The sequence below is a fragment of the Macrobrachium rosenbergii genome, chromosome 46, assembly GCF_040412425.1.
Source record: "Macrobrachium rosenbergii isolate ZJJX-2024 chromosome 46, ASM4041242v1, whole genome shotgun sequence".
Lineage (NCBI taxonomy): Eukaryota > Metazoa > Arthropoda > Malacostraca > Decapoda > Palaemonidae > Macrobrachium > Macrobrachium rosenbergii.
This window is the reverse complement of record NC_089786.1, coordinates 52,058,725-52,076,288: the sequence shown is the minus strand read 5'-3', so window position 1 is coordinate 52,076,288 and position 17,564 is coordinate 52,058,725. Positions and strand designations below refer to the sequence as shown.

General features: G+C 36.8%; 2 protein-coding genes across 8 annotated transcripts in view; one reads left to right on the top strand and one right to left on the bottom strand.

The window, feature by feature from the left end:
- LOC136830343 (4-hydroxyphenylpyruvate dioxygenase-like protein) overlaps positions 1 to 17,564 on the top strand; it is a 57,578-nt gene that overhangs the window by 30,519 nt on the left and 9,495 nt on the right. The gene's annotated exons all lie outside the window — the stretch shown is intronic.
- The window catches only part of Pi4KIIalpha (phosphatidylinositol 4-kinase II alpha), an 81,114-nt gene that overhangs the window by 59,474 nt on the left and 4,076 nt on the right, over positions 1 to 17,564 (bottom strand). The window contains exon 1 of one of the 6 annotated variants that reach the window (XM_067089806.1): positions 14,708 to 15,608. The exons of 2 other annotated variants lie outside the window; for them this stretch is intronic. In XM_067089806.1, the coding sequence (XP_066945907.1) occupies positions 14,708 to 14,756 (49 nt within the window). In that variant the 5' untranslated portion in view covers positions 14,757 to 15,608. Of the gene's footprint in view, positions 1 to 1,730; positions 2,200 to 14,707; positions 15,609 to 17,564 lie in introns of those variants that run through there. 3 more of the 6 variants (XM_067089802.1, XM_067089805.1, XM_067089804.1) reach the window with 3 other exon arrangements.

Below are 17,564 nucleotides of genomic sequence, written 5' to 3'. Positions count from 1 at the left end.
ATTTTAAGCTTTCAATCGGAAAAACGGCTTAGACCGAGGTGAAATAGCTTTGTTATCATTTAACTTATGGTACTATAGTTTCCCTGCAGCTTTAAGCTTTCAAACGGAAGTTAAAGCTTAGACCGACGTGAAATACCTTTGTAAATATTAAGTTATGGTACTATATATAGAGTTCTGACGTTTTATGCTTTAAAGTAGTACAGAATAGCTCTCGTTTCCTGAATCAAGCTGTTTGAAGCCGTCTGGGTGAATTTTAAATCATGGTACTACAGTTTCCCTGAAGTTGTCTAGGCCTAATGTGTCAAGAATAAACTTCTCGAAGTTCAGGTTCAAAATGGGATTAAAACTCCTCTTTGAAGTTCACATTTCAAGTAATTCTTTGGAAGTTTGAAGTACAATAGGATATCAAGCAGTTCGCAGATCGAAACAAGATAGCTTGCTGTCTGAAGCTTAATGCTGAAGTTTGAGAATGGTCGGAATAAGCTTTCTGAAGTTCAAGTTTAAAATCTGAATGCCTTCAGGATGTTTTTCAACTTCATGAGAGAAAGAATAACCTCCTAAAGTTCAGAATAAAATAAATCTCACGAAGTTTAGCTGATGTGACTAAAAAAAAATATAGCTTTCTGAAGCTCAACTTCTGAATGCGGTAAAACATGTTTAGAGCTTCCTGAATAATCAGTTTCCTAGGAATAAGTCTTCCTGCACTAGAGAGAGAGAGAGAGAGAGAGAGAGAGAGAGAGAGAGAGAGAGAGAGAAGAGAATAGCAACAGGAACAAGCATTTTTCGGTCAAGGTCAAAAACTTGTGGCATTTTTTTTTTTCTTACAGACGGGTACAACATCGAGCTACCGAAATTACTATAAAAATAAATTGTTTAAATTCCTAATTAAGTGTTGATGATAGATTGGAAGATAATGAGACTACGTTAAACGTTTAATTTGCAAATGTTTGGCCTTAAGAATGAAACGTTTTTGAGTGGGAATTTATTTATGTAGGCTTATAAAAATCTCACCTGTCTAGTTTTTTAAAAAAACTGTACTATAATTGGCTATAGCCCCCGGAAGTAAAATTCTACTAAATGAAATGTAAAAATAAATGAACACTCTCTCAAAATAATAATAAAAATTCACAGAAACTAAATTCATTGAAAACTCAAATAAAAATGTTTACCTAGAAATGGGTTAAACATTTTCTAAAAAGTATTAAATTTAAAACAAGGAATAAATTTGTACATTACCACCATTATTTTTTTGGGAACAAGCACTGTTTAAACTTTTAATAATAATAATAATAATAATAATAATAATAATAATAATAATAATAATAATAATGATATAAAAAGCATTATATTTAATACAAGGAATAAATTTGTACATTACCACCATTGCTTTTTTAAGAACACTTTAAACTTATAATAATAATAATAATAATAATAATAATAATAATAATAATAATAATAATAATAAAAGTACTAAATTTAATACAAGGAATAAAATTCTACATTACCACCATTGTTTTTTTTAAGGAATAAGCACTGTTTAAACTTCTAATAATAATAATAATAATAATAATCATCTCTGAAATATATCAATAAACAAGCATCACAACACAAATTACTTATAACCACCGTTGTTGTTGTGTGTTTAGTCACAAGCACTATTTCATCTTTCGTTGGCTATAATAATAATAATAATAATAATAATAATAATAATAATAATAATACGAAAGCACCATTATATTCCCAGAGCGTCTCGGGAACTTTCACCGTGGCTCGAGACACTATAGGCCCACCATACACAAGTCAGCCACTGCCGAAAACTGACTGGCCTTTTTTAGCCACCCAGCGAAGGATTCCCCCACCTTTTAAAACACAGGGGAAACAATCAACAAGTATTTATTTATTTCTTCCCCCCACTGGGGTTTCCACCAAGTGTATTTTCCCATGCCGGTTCCCCCTAAGAAAAACTTTATCATTTTGCGTCACTTCCTAGACCCGTATCGATGACGTCACACTACGGATGGGGCCCTCCGCGGAAAAACCTTAAATTCCGGGACTCAGATTACGGATTGTTTCATCTATTTTAGGGGTAAATATCAACACAATCGACAGATCACCACTCACAGAGGAGCAATTGCAACGACTGACAACCAGCAGCAGGAGACTCGCTCTTGCTCGCTCTCTCGCTCCCTCTCTCTCTCTCTCTCTCTTTCTCTCCACACCGTGCATGGCCTCCTCCGAACTGTGACGTCTACATTCGCGGGGTTTAATTTTAACGACCGACGAGGAAAAGACGTTTTTATTCTATTGTCGCGTTCTCGGATGCTCTTTGATTTACGTCGAATTTATTCTTTAACACGTATACATCCGTATGGAATCGACTTAACCGACGTGGGGATTCAGGTTGAAACGTTCGCCGAACGCCAAATTAAACTCCGCGGCCGAATCGACGCAAATGATATCTTTCTCACCTGCACACCCCAGCCCAGCTGTCCAGGTCACACACGAGTAAATATTTTCTGGATGGATCTCCCAAAACTTTTCCTTTCGCCGGACAAAAAATAATAAAAGGAAAGTCTGGGGACGTTTTCTCTTTCTAGGAATGTCTGGGGGTTCATTCGACGTCGAATAGAGGTTATAAGGAGACGACAGTCGATCTCCGATCTTCAAAAAACTGGGGAAAAACAAATCGAAAACCTTGCAGCATGAAACGGTTCCGACCGATTGTGATGTTTTTGTTTCGCTTTTTCTTTTTTTTAAATCTTTACGTTCGGTCTTTCTAAATCAAACGAACGTTTTTCTTTTTTTTTTTTATTTTAGACGATTTTCAAAGGAAATCTTCGCATTAAAAAGCTTCCGTTTCTAAGGGACCATTCGCCGATACAGTTACGGACCCTGGAGAACGATACAATAAGGGAAAACTCGACGAAGATATGGAAATATGGACGAAGCATTTTGGAAACGTCGAGTCTTTCCGCTTCATTACGGCGTTGAGTCATGAGCCGGGACCTCCCCCACCCCTTCCCGCTCTCTCTTCACCCCCACCCCTAGAAGGAAGAACCCCACCCATCACCCCCCCCCATCCATAACTCCTCCCAGATTTATCTAGTTCCTTCGTTTATGTGAATCGTCTTGCAAGCAGAATATAAAAGAAAAATACAGGATATATGAGGAAAAAACTACATTATTTTACCCACAAGCGCAACTTAATGATAATAACCGCCATTTAAAGGGCCATAGAGCTTACTTTATCTCTTAATTAAAGATACTTTTATTAAACAAGGCATAAGAATTTCTCATTGAATACTAATGGCCGTTCACTTACACAGCTCAATTAAACGATGAATAATTTATGCTTAAAAAAGTTAAAGGTTATATTTTCATTTATTTGTTTTATAATGTATTATTTTATTACTATTCGCCTGGGTTTATACAGTTCGTAAATAATTAGACCTAGGCATTCGTGAGAGCTTGCTCAGACGTAAACCGCGCAGTTAAAAAAATTAAAATTATGAGAGAGAGAGAGAGAGAGAGAGAGAGAGAGAGAGAGAGAGAGAGAGAGAGAGAGAGAGTTAGCACAGCTTCTATACTGATAATTATGAGAGGGAGAGAGATAGCACAGCTTCTATACTGATAATTATGAGAGAGAGAGAGAAAGAGAGAGTTAGCACAGCTTCTACACTGATAATTATGAGAGACAGAGAGAGTTAGCACAGCTTCTATACTGATAATTATGAGAGAGTGAGTGAGTTAGCACAGCTTCTATACTGATAATTATGTGAGAGAGAGTTAGCACAGCTTCTATACTGATAATTATGTGAGAGAGAGAGAGAGAGAGAGAGAGAGAGAGAGAGAGAGAGAGAGAGAGAGAGAGAGCGAGCAGATTCTATACTGATAAGATAAAGTGATAAAGGAATTTAATGGTCCAGAATCACGTTCAAGGCTCACCGAGGTTATTTGGTCAAGAAAAAAAAAACAACCTTTCCGAAGGGGAAAGCGAGGTTGGAGAGCGACGATTTCCCTTTGAGGAAAGGAGAGAGAGAGAGAGAGAGAGAGAGAGAGAGAGAGAGAGAGAGAATATTAATGGACAGTGAAATGTATTTGCAAAGCGGACTTTGTAAAGTGTATATACTAGATTTGTATAATATATACATATATAATTATACATACGTAAATTGTATAATATATATATTTGTATAATATATATGTATATATATATTACATATCTAAAAAATATGTAAAGCATAAGTCTAGCATCAAATCACATCGCAATGCCAATTCATGTTCGCAAGCGATTACGCGGCGAGTGGAAAAACAAATATAAACAAACAAATAAAACGGTTTTCAAAACGACAAAGGGATTGTGAGATTATATTATATAATACCTCACAAACAACGTGGCCTGACTCCGCATAATTGATTACAAAGTCGCTCAGTGTCACCAGTGCGTGTTGGAGAGAGAGAGAGAGAGAGAGAGAGAGCATTTTCCAAACGCAATGCAGTTTCTGAAGTTTACTGCAGCGCGCATAAAATATATTAAAATGTCGAGTGCATAGCCATGCATACAACATCCGGATACGGAGAGAGAGAGAGAGAGAGAGAGAGAGAGAGAGAGAGAGAGAGAGAGAGAGAGAGAGAGAGAGAGTTCGTGCAGGCTTGTTGTGATGGTATGGTGAGCCATTCGCGTGCAGGTATTTGTAGATCCGTTACATAGGCTTAGCTCTTCTAGTACTACTACTACTAACACTAGCCCAGGCTACGATATATAAAATATTCAGGAGTATAAAAACAGCATTTCTGATAAATAATAAAACAATAGTTTTGTAATTCCTGGTACTTGGCAACAGCCTGTCATTCCGCAAGTGTGAATATTAGGCCTATGTGGTTTAATAATACCCCGGTTACTAAATAAAATATTCAAGAGCATAAAAACAGCATTTTTTGACAAATAGTAAAATAGAAAAGTATTTAAGTACTTCCTGGTACTAGGAAACAGTCCATCATAATTTCTGAAGTGTGAACATTAGGCCTAAGTGGTTTAATACTTTAGTAAACGAGACTGGCATTAACATTCATGTCAATTTAATCATTAAACTCACAGGATTAAAACTCAATTAGACCTGAAACTTGAATAGGCCTACGTCACCTCTTCCTAAACTTTGTCCTAATATGCAAATTTCCTTCAATGACCCCCTAATAAATGTTTTAGATTATGATTATTTTTTTCACTAGAATATAGTGAAAACGCAAAAATATTTTCCAACCCAAATAGGCCTGTGCATTTTGCCCCATCTCATAAAACTGAACAATCATCATCCCTTCAGTGTTGCGTAAAAAAAAACTGCAATGCATAAACATACATGAAAAAAACTATCAACACATTCATGAAAAAACTACGATAAAATCAACATATTTAAGAAAAAACTAACATAAATCAACTTTACATGAAAAAACTACGATAAAAACATTTTCATGAAAAAACTATGATAAAACATATTTAAGAAAAAACTTACGTAAATCAACATATTTTCATGAAAATACTATAAAATCAAAATATTTCCATAAAAAAAAGTACGATAAAATCAACATATTTAAGAAAAAACTAACAAAACATTTTAATGAAAAAGCTATGAAATAAAAAATTAAGAAAAAACTGCGTAAATCAAAATAATTTCAGGAAAAAACTACGACAAAATCAACCTGTTTAAAAAAAAAAATTCCGCAAATCAACATAATTTCATGAAAAAAACTACGATCAAATCAACACAACACACTTACACACACACAAAAAAAAAAATTAAAGCAACAAGAAAAAACTACCATAAATCAACTTATTTACATGAAAAAACTACGATAAAATCAACGCATTTACACGAGAAAAAAAAAACAGTAAAACCAGCGTCCCTTCAATGCTCCACCCTTTCCCTTTCATTGGGGGAGGTTTTTTCTCCTTCTTCTTCTTCTTCTTCTTCTTCCTCCGCTGGTGGACGAAACCAGGTGAAGGTCAAACCCCGAAAAGACAACCAACCCCGCGGACCAACCTCCCCGCGTCAACTCCCGCCAAGGCTTTTAAAGAGTCAATGGGGGTTGGAGTTTAGACTAGGTTAATTCAACCATTTAACCCATTATAATCAATGGCACTTTTTATAGTACTATTTTATAGTACTGTTGGAGCACGCTATTGAGAAGTCTAGTCTTCTGACACGTAGCGACTTCCTGGGTATGCTTTGAAAGTTGTGAGAGAGAGAGAGAGAGAGAGAGAGAGAGAGAGAGAGAGAGAGAGAGAGAGAGAGAGAGAGATCGTAGTACTATTGGCAAACGCTATTGAAAAGCTAGGTGTCTTCTAACACATAGCAACTTCTTGGGTAGCCTTTGAAACGAGAGAGAGAGAGAGAGGTAGAGAGAGAAAGAGAGAGAGAGAGAGAGAGAATATAATCGATAGTACTATTGGCGTAAGTTATCGAAAAGCCTAGTGTCTTCTAACACACAGCAACTTCTTGGGTATGCTTTGAAAGGCGTGTGTGTGTGTGAGAGAGAGAGAGAGAGAGAGAGAGAGAGAGAGAGAGAGAGAGAGCGCGAACGAATCACTTAATTATCACCATCACTCCGCATTCCATCAATCGTGGCGTATTGGAACTTCAGAAGTTCGAACTTGGTGCACAGTTCGTTTATTGCTCGCCTTATCTTAATTAGTTATATATCAACTTTAGTTTTTATTTGCTATTTCTGTTTCACTGTTAATTGCCATAACTATGTGTATCGTGTGTGGGAGTACTTACAGAATGGTTATAGTCACTGTAATATGGTCAAAGTTGTTCGTAACAGTCACTATATTTTGAGAAAAAGGGGAGTATTATTATTATATAGCTGTTGATTCTCTTCAAAGCTTCTAGAGAGAGAGAGAGAGAGAGAGAGAGAGAGAGAGAGAGAGAGAGAGAGAGAGAGAGAGAGAGCTACTCATCTACACCAATGAATTTCTCGGTAAACTAAGTAATCACTTAATACGATATCCTAAGTAATAATTAAATTACATAATGTTTATACACAACAGTGCAGAAATCGTACTACCAACGCCAACCATTGTCAAGAACGCGCAGTTTTTTTTCTCTCTCTCTTCTAAGTTCATTGCCATTTTTTTCCTTCAAATCTCGTATAGTCAGTTCGATAGGATTACATCGACCTTATACCAGGACGGGAGGTTGAGGCCGGGGGGGGCGGTGTTGTCATTCCCGAATTGGAAAGGGGAGTTCAGGGTTGTGATAGGCCTAATTGTATCGACCTCTGAAACTCTGATAAACCTTAATGAAACTATTTTTTAGACCTAGTTCACACATTCACTTCATGGAAACGTGTATTATGTAGATATATATATGAAAAAATTACTTTTTTTTTTTTTAGTGAGGGGAGGCGAGAGATTACTACACATTGGGTTGGGGTTTCAGGATAAAAAAAAAAACACTCCACATTATTTCCAACACACCAGAAAAAACTGTCTAATCGACGACAGTCAACCATTTTTAAAGTATTTTTAACATCAGAAAAAACTGTCTAATCGACCACAGTCAACCATTTTTAAAGTATTTTTAACACCAGAAAAAACTGTCTAATCGACCACAGTCAACCATTTTTAAAGTATTTTTAACACCAGAAAAAACTGTCTAATCGACCACAGTCAACCATTTTTAAAGTAATTTTAACACCAGAAAAAACTGTCTAATCGACGACAGTCAACCATTTTTAAAGTATTTTTAACACCAGAAAAAACTGTCTAATCGACCACAGTCAACCATTTTTAAAGTATTTTTTGGGGATGGGAAGGGAATGGCTAACAATTTTCTTTAAATATGGGACGAGAGAGAGAGAGAGAGAGAGAGAGAGAGAGAGAGAGAGAAACACACACCATTGGTTGAACCTTCACCAAGTTCACTACTTAACACGAACACCATAGCACTACTAGCAATCAGGACGTGGATCCAACCGTTTCTATAGCGCCACTGACGCCTGGGCTTATCAAAACCATTCACTGCATCCTGTGTGTCGAGTCGTTATTTCCACATGAGCAGTTGTCCACGCAGGGGGTTGGGGGGGTTAGTGTCACCAGTGCACCTCACGTGGTGCACAGTAGGCGTTATTGAAGGATGTCTGCGGTGAGTCTATGGCCACCAGTTGCCGTCTACTTTTTAAACATTTACTTAAACCTCCATTCCCGCTTCCTGTCTTCAGGCTTGCTGTCTAACTTCTCTTCTTAATCGTTACTTCTTAGAGCAATTGTGGGTCCCCCTCCCCCCGGTCCACCTTTAGATCCTTGTAGGTCATCTCCTTTATTTTCTGGATTTTTCCCTCTGTCTAACCACCCTAACTCCACATTTTCACTGTCATAGGTCTAAAGTGTCCCATGCTTGGCTTAGTCTAAATTTCATAAATCTTAGGTCTAAAGTGTCCCATGCTTGGCTTAGTCTAAATTTCATAAATCTTAGGCCTAAAGTGTCCCATGTTTGGTTTAATAGTCTAAATTTCATAAATCTTAGGCCTAAAGTGTCCCATGTTTGGTTTAATAGTCTAAATTTCATAAATCTTAGGCCTAAAGTGTCCCATGTTTGGTTTAATAGTCTAAATTTCATAAATCTTAGGCCTAAAGTGTCCCATGTTTGGTTTAATAGTCTAAATTTCATATCTCTTAGGCCTAAAGTGTCCCATGTTTGGTTTAATAGTCTAAATTTCATAAATCTTAGGCCTAAAGTGTCCCATGTTTGGTTTAATAGTCCAAATTTCATGAATCTTAGGCCTAAAGTGTTCCAGTGCTTGCCTTAACGGTCTAAATTTCTTGAATCTTGGGCCTAAAGTGTCCCACGCTTGGCTTAACAGTTTAAATTTCATAAATTAGGCCTAAAGTGTCCCAGTGCTTGGCCTTGCAGCCTAAATTTCATAAATTAACCAATAAACTTAAACATTTGTACTTTATCAGCCTATCTCCCTGCACGTACATTCCCGAAGCTTTAACGAACTAGTCGTTGTTTTACCGTACAGAGCCTCCAGTAATTTGCAATCCGCTAAATCGCCACTGAAAAGACGCCCTTACACCGCAAACTAAACAATTCCCACCCAGGATCCCGCCACTATAGCCACGAAAATCCCCCAATAAATCCCCGAGAGAATCCTGCCGCCAGGGTCGTAAACCCAGAGAATGAAGACCCCCTGGGGCGAGAGATAGCGGTGCTTTTAATTGGCCGTCAAGAAGCCTCTGATTGCGTTTGCCAGCTCTGAATGGGATGACGAAGATGGAATACTTTTTTTGTGGTTTTTCCTGATTTGTGTCGGCTTCGCTTTCTCCCAGAGGCGATGTGTGGCTTTCTAAGAGGTTGTTAGGCCTAGTTTTCTTCTTTTTTATACGTTTGTCTTGCTTTCTTCAGGACTGGGCTACAAAATGGTACCAAAAGCAGCTATATAAGATATTCTATATAAAATCTATATATTTTTCTCGCTTTCTGCAGGACTGGGCTACAGAATGGTTCTAGAAGAAGCTGAGATATTCTATATATTTTATATATTTATAGCTTTCTTCAGGACTGGACTACAAAATGGTACTGGAAGCAGCTATCTACGACATTCTATATACTTTTATAGCTTCTAAGTTAAGTATACCTTAGTTTTAGCAGACCACTGAGCTGATTAACAGCTCTCTTAGGGCTGGCCCGAAGGATTAGACTTATTTTACGTGGCTAAGAACCAATTGGTTACTTAGCAACGGGACCTACAGCTTATTGTGGAATCCGAACTAAACGGTACTAGAAGAACTAAGCTTTCTAAAGTAAAAGTTATGTAAATGCTCCCGACTGTACACAGCTAATGTTAACACCCCACTGTTAATATTTCTGTAATTAACAAATGGTAAAACCGTTGGTAAATTGTCCCGGGAAACACGCGTGGCAAAAAAACGTATTTACATGACGACAAAGTAATTTTAATTAAGGAATGATGTTAAATAACTTTGTGAGGTTGCCAGCTGTATGTAAATGCAGAAATTCACGAAGCCTGAGTTGCCAGATGTATAATACACAGAAATTCATGAAGCCGGCTGTACTTGCTTTTAAACTGTTTACTCATACGTAGGGAGAGAGAGAGAGAGAGAGAGAGAGAGAGAGAGAGAGAGAGAGAGAGAGATAACAGCCTAGTTAAATGAAAAATAAAGTTAAAATTACACAGCAGTTTTCACTTGTACCCTTATAGGCCTAAAAATCTACCATATTTGCTTTTCCAATAAGCAAAACGTACAATAACTTTCTATGCATATATTATTACAGAGGGACCCAATCAGCTTCCACCTGACAAAATACACGCAACAACCTTGCCGATTTAAAAGCCGGTTTCTGATTGGTCAGCCTAAATGCTTATACTGCCCTAAAACGAAAAATTGCAGTGTCAGCAAAATTTTCGAAATTGAGATATGCCACCTATTGAGCTCCTGAAACACAAAATACACAAGTCACTGCAATTTCAGAATGATTCTCCAATGCTTTCCACGAGTATTTAGGGGGTCCTATTGCAGTATCTGCAAAATCAGTAGTAAGTCCAGGGAAAACTGCAGTACCTACCATTTTTCTCAGTTTTATTTTAGCAGACAGTGCAGTCTTCCATTTAAGGGCAGCATAGCCGTGCATAGCCGTGAAAGCCACGTATCTATCTTCCGCTGCGAGATTAATAAGACAATTAATTGACTGTTTCGGCGATAAACAAACAACAAATAAGGAAGTGAACGACTCTTGGATAACTGTCCTTGCGAACAGAATAGCGGTTTGGGCGAGGTGAACGTTGCCGACAGTGACACTTCAAGAGTGAATTGCAAACTACTGGTGGATATAACTGCTCAATTGATACTCAGTTTGGTTGTTACAATTCTAAAAAAAAAAATAAAAAAAAAACTTTAGATAGTGACGGCGGGGCAATTTTATTTATCAGTCGTGAATGACATTTCGAAATATATATATTTATATTATATATACATATATATATATATATATATATATATATATATATATATATATATATAATACACCGTGATATTTTCCATTTTTAAATTCACAAATGTTGAGGCACAAATATCGTTTGATACCCAGTTCAATATGCCTTGGGAATAACTGACACCCGGAGGTATAGTGAACTGGGTATTAAACGCATCTATGTATATATGTATATGTATATATAGGCTATATACATTTATATATATATATATGTATTATTTGTGCATATATATGTATATATGTTTATATACAATTACAGTATATGTGCATATACATGTATATTCTTCTATGTATAAAATATATATATATATATGTATTATTTGTGCATATATATGTATATATGTTTATATACATATATACAGTATATGTGCATATACATGTATATTCTTCTATGTATATATATGTACATATATGTATATATGTATACTGAACGCTCGACCACAGCCAACACCCGCAACATAAGCATCAGACCTCGCGACTTCAAAACAAGTGAATTTAGTGCCCCCCCGCCCCACAACACTGTAATTATACGTTATTATGAGGAAAGCTAACATGAAACGGAAAATTGAGACCATTATCCTGAAACCCATTAACTTCAGAAAGCCACTAGCTTTCGTTACACCGGAAATAAAAGCGCGATTTTAGATATAAAAACTTCGATGGAGATTTTTTTTTATAGCAGTGACTTCGAACCTACAGTAGACCTAACCTACGTAATTACTCAATAGCTTCGTCATTATCAACATCGACGTGTAATCAAGGCCACCGGAAACTGATCTATCTTTCGGTGGTCTCGGTATAATGCTGTATGAGCCGCGGCCCGTGAAACTTTAACCACGGCCCGGTGGTGTCCTGTCTTACATCGTTGCCAGAAGCACGATTATGGCTAACTTTAACCTTAAATAAAATAAAAACCACTGAGGCTAGATGGCTGCAATTTGGTATGTTTGATGACTGGAGGGTGGATGATCAACATACCTATTTGCAGCCCTCTAGCCTCAGTGGTTTTTAAGATCTGAGGGCGGACAGAAAAAGTGCGGACGGACAGACAAAGCCGGCACAATCGTTTTCTTTTACAGAAAACTAATGAGGTTAATATTCGACTAATTTAACACGGCATAAAGTAGTTAATAATAAATATTCTTAAATAAGAGACTGACGGAATCCTACCACGAGAGCAGCAGCTTCAGCCTAAGCGCAACAGGCTAGACTTAGACCTAACCCCCCCCCCCAAAAAAAAATGGATTAAGGTGTAGTAGGCCCACATTAAAAATGATTTTTGAATTTTACTGTCAAGGGATTGGGACATTTCTTTGGATATAATTAAGTGGTTCTCAGTATTTTTTTTTTAGTGATGGCACCCTAATTTAATGTAATCATTACATTCCCACCATATCGCATGAATTAACTTAAAGAATAAAATGATTATCCATACCCAAATCAAAATCGGCACACCGTACATGCAGAAATATACTGTACAAACAAAGAGCATATCAGATGAAGTAGATAATTAGAGTAGACACACATAATTATATGAAGATTTTTACAAACTTTTTTTCACAAATGTTCATTGATATGACCTAACCAAGACAAAGTTCATGACAATCTTCTTTAAATAGTTTTTTTTTCTCGTAAATGGAGTGAATTTTCCTTCCTATTTGAATAAGACACATTTTTCTTTCTTACTTTAAAATAGTAAAGAAAACACTCAAAAAGAAATTTAATTTTCATGACCTATTTATAACATTAAAAAAAAAAAACTCGCTGCGTCTGTCATATACTCGTGGTAACCAATACAAACACCGACCAAACCTAACGCCATAATACTCGTTCAGCATTAATGATCTGAAGACCACCAGTCACCGGAGGCTATAAAATAAGTGCAACAACACTTTCTGAAAAGTGCAAAATCATGCACTTTCCGGTTCGAGGTAAGCCAATAAAAATAAATCAATCAAACTGGAGCAACTTTCCTCTACAGACTGCGAGTGACCTTCCGTGGTTTGTGAATGCCGCGAAAATAAATTCCCGCTAAACAGACCTTGTGGGGTTTGTGAATGCCGCGTAGATAAATTCCCGCCAAACAATAAACATAGTTAACGGGGAGTAAAGATGTTTTAACGGCTTCGAGTGATTAAAAGTATAGGTAAAATAATATACTGTTAAAATGCTGTTTAGACACTTAGTATTTAATGACTGAAGTTATGATAAATCGCGAATTTAAGCTTCCCTTAATAATGAATTGGTCTCTCTTTCTCGCTCTCAAATACTGGTAAGACCATTCAGCCTAACTATTGACTGATTCTCTCTCTCTCTCTCTCTCTCTCTCTCTCTCTCTCTGAAACTGATAAGATCATTCAACTTGACTATTGACTGATCTCTCTCTCTCTCTGAAACATTGATAAGATCATTCCGCCTATTGACTGATAATTCTCTCTCTCTCTCTCTCTCTCTCTCTCTCTCTCTCTCTCTCTCTCTCTCTCTCTCTCTGAAACTGATAAGATCATTCAACTTGACTATTGACTGATCTCTCTCTCTCTCTGAAACATTGATAAGATCATTCCGCCTATTGACTGATAATTCTCTCTCTCTCTCTCTCTCTCTCTCTCTCTCTCTCTCTCTCTCTCTCTCTCTCTCTCCTCCTCGCTAAAACTATTCAACCTATCATTGATAATTTTATGCTTTACATATGTACATTATATATATATATATATATATATATATATATATATATATATATATATATATATATATATATATATATATATATAATCACCAACAACCATTTTAAATAGTCCCACCAGTCGTTAAAAAAAACATAAACCAAACTAAATCTTAACAGCTACATGACAGCTACAAAAAAGTAAAAAAAAAAAAAAAAAAAGGGCCAGCCCTATTGACCACTTAATATTCAATGCCATCGATTCGCACCTTCAAGGAACCGCCGTGTTTAAACATCTGCAACATTGCAACATTTCCAACAGTTGAAAAAATAAAACATTTTTCCCTGAAAATAATTATATGAATTGAATATAGGATTTAGGCCAAAGGCCAAGCACTGGGGCCTACGAGGTCATTCAGCGCTGAAACGGAAATTGACAGTAAAAGGTTTGAAAGGTGTGGCAGCCGCACTGTGAATCAATTGTCAGGAGAGGTCGGAAAGGAAGATGGAAGAAAGAGACTATGAAAGGAGGTACAGTAAAAGGAACGAGAGGGGTTGCAGCTAGTGGCCGAAGGCACGCCTCAGAGATCCTAAGTAATGCCTACAGTGCACCGCATGAGGTGCACTAACGGCACTAAACCCCTACGGGGTAATTATGGTAATGGAAAAATTCGTCCGATCACGGTGGCGCGCAACAAGAATTCGTGACGTCACGAGGTGTGTATAGGCGCGAAAGTTATGTATAATGTTATGTGACGTGATTATTTGGGGGGTTGGGGGGCGGTTACACATTAAAATTAATGCGTTACACATTGCAGATAATCTGCAATTCAAAATGTTGCACAGGCCTAGTGCAGTGGCCTTGAAATGTTGAGAAAAATGTCGAAAAAGAACATTTTTACTTTAATTGTACTTATAGGTCTAATTTAACTGCCAATATCTGAAATAATAAAGGCAAAAGTCACCTTAATCGTCTATGCATACACATCCTAATTACTTTTAATTGCACTGACATCAACAAACTCCTTACCTGAGAAAGGGGTGTTCCAGAACACGCAGTCTATTTCCAGTGGCTCCATATTTCTGGACAAGACAGTTTTGACAGCCCAGGTGGATACAGTTCAGTCGTGCAGCAACACTGTTTTACTTTCCAAGCTTCTTTTTTAAACTTCCAGCAAGTGTTTAAAATATTAAAGATCATTTACAAACCGAAGTGTTACATGTTGCGAAACTGATGACTCAGCTGTGCAGGAGAGTCTGAGGCAACTGGAAACTTTTGTGAACGAGTTTTTCCAGATACTGGAACAGGAGACTGAAGTAGTACATTCAACCCTTGGTTGCAGAGAATAGGTTTGTCTCTCTCTCTCTCTCTCTCTCTCTCTCTCTCTCTCTCTCTCTCTCTCTCTCATCTGTGACTACATCCGTTGCAAAGGTGATGTTCTTCGGCTCGTGTTATCTTCACTTTTTTCCACTGAACTGACGTTGCATGGCGTCCATTGTTCCAAAATGCGACAAATGACTGCACATATTTTTTTGTATCAAGTTTCCAGTTTCTTCAGCTGCGACCGATTTGCGGAAATGAGTAGACCTATGTTCATGTTAGTTAATTACGTTGCTGTCATTGAATGAATTTATTCTAATTCCAGGAGTTGTCTTACAGTTTTAAATTTAAAAAAATAATCCATTTACGACAATCCACACGGAAGATTCGATGACGTAACTTGTGCAAGCAAGATATAACCAATCAGGGGAGAATGGTTACCGAAGTTAAATGCGAATTCTACGCCAAACTCACTCTCCGTATTTAACCGCACAGCGTAGCAAAATAAGCGAACAAACTTATTGCAAATAACACATGTGAATTTCAGTATCGAACAGTGAAGAGAGAGGCAAGAAAGCCCTCTTCCCGCCAAGCCGTTAAACCGAAAACTGTCACGCCATGTGCTAGAGCAACCTACTGACTTGGCCTTCACGCCACCATCGATCGAGTGTGGTCATCTATCTCTCTCTCTCTCTCTCTCTCTCTCCCTCTCTCATTTTCTCCTTCGTTCCTTCATTTCTCATCGCGAGTTATTATTATTATTATTATTATTATTATTATTATTATTATTATTATTATCGCCCGCACGAGGAGTAATACTATGATCTGGTCTGAAGCTGTGAGAGTTTTAAACATGAGACTACGTCTAGTTTGAAAGCATCATTCGGTGCCATCCCCCGTTTTATTGAATATAGCTCTATGAATTGATGAATAAATAAATCAACGTTGATTTATTTATCAATTCACAGAGCTATAACAAATAAATCAGGGCTGCCACAGGCCGGTAACCGAATTGTTGCTTTCAAACTAGACGTAGTCTCATATTCAAACGCACAGCTTCAGACTAGATCAAGTGGATTTTATAGTCCAAGTATTGCTCCTCGTGCTGGCTGTAATAATAATAATAATAATAATAATAATAATAATAATAATAAATAATAATAATAATAATAATAATAATAATAATAAATAATAATAATAATAATAATAATAATAATAATAATAATAATAATAATAATAATAAAGTAATCCAAGTAATTTACGATTCACTTCGTTGGAAAAAAAATGAAAGCACATGACTTGAAAATACGTCAGCAACCAGTCTTTTTCAGTCTCGCGCACAGGAAATCCTCCGATAAAAAAAAAAAAAAAAAAAAAAACTCAGTAACACTCGAATCGACATGGTTTTCTTCGAGTAATGTGACTTTTTATCATGGATGTGAGATACGGCTGCAGATAAACAAGGAGTTCGTTTTTTTTTTAAATATAATATATACATCTACGCCAGTATTTGAAGTTAAAGAACGATAGACCCAGCTTTTTAGTTTTCTGTAAAAGAAAACTATTGTGCCGGCTTTGTCTGTCCGCCCTCAGATCTTAAAAACCACTGAGGCTAGAGGGCTGCAAATTGTTATATTGATCATCCACGCTCCAATCATCAAACATACCAAATTGCAGCCCTCTAGCCTCAGTAGTTTTTATTTTGTTTAAGGTTCAAGTTAGCCGTAATCGTGCTTCTGGAAACGATATAGGATAGACCACCAACGGGCCGTGATTAGATCTATTTTCGGTGGGCCTTGGTTATACGCTGTAGCGGCTGTACAGAAAACTCGATTGCGCCGAAGAAACTTCGGCACATTCTTTACTTATTAGTTTTAAATGCTATTAAAATTTAAAAATATGAGGAACTCTGTCAAATAACTAATAATCAAACCCATTTCAAGATTATATTTAGTAGGGATTCTATATTAAAAAAAAAATTAGTACCATAGCGCGGTCTGACAAAGGTCGCTGACCTCAGACTACTGAGGTGGTTTGCGCATACGATGGACTCTGCTGTTTTGTATGCTGGACATGTCCCTTCGCCCCCCGCCCCCCCCCCACCTGTCCTAAATTTGGGTTTGCTCATCCTAACCCCCACAATACTTATAAATTTAGCATTTAATGTTGCATATCAAGACGTTAGCCATATCGAATTATGCTATAGGCCTAGTGTAACTTTCCGTTTTTTACGCATTTCATTCTCTGTTTAAATCATTCTTCGGTAAATTTTCTTATCTCTTTTTTCAGGTATTTCATATATAGGATTTTTTGCCCAATTATTTCATATATAGATTTTTCTTTGACCCAAGTTAATAAAATTATTTGCTTGTTTATACTAGGCGCTATTGATACTGAGTAATCATGAGTCTAGCATTGTAAGCCATTTTTCACAATTTTCGTTGCTCTTAATTTTAGCAAGATCCAGTCGCAACCTTCCAATATACCTAAAAATATAGAAATAAATGTCTCACTAACTTAGAAAACCTTCACATCAAACAAGCAAACCCCATTTCTGAGACCACAG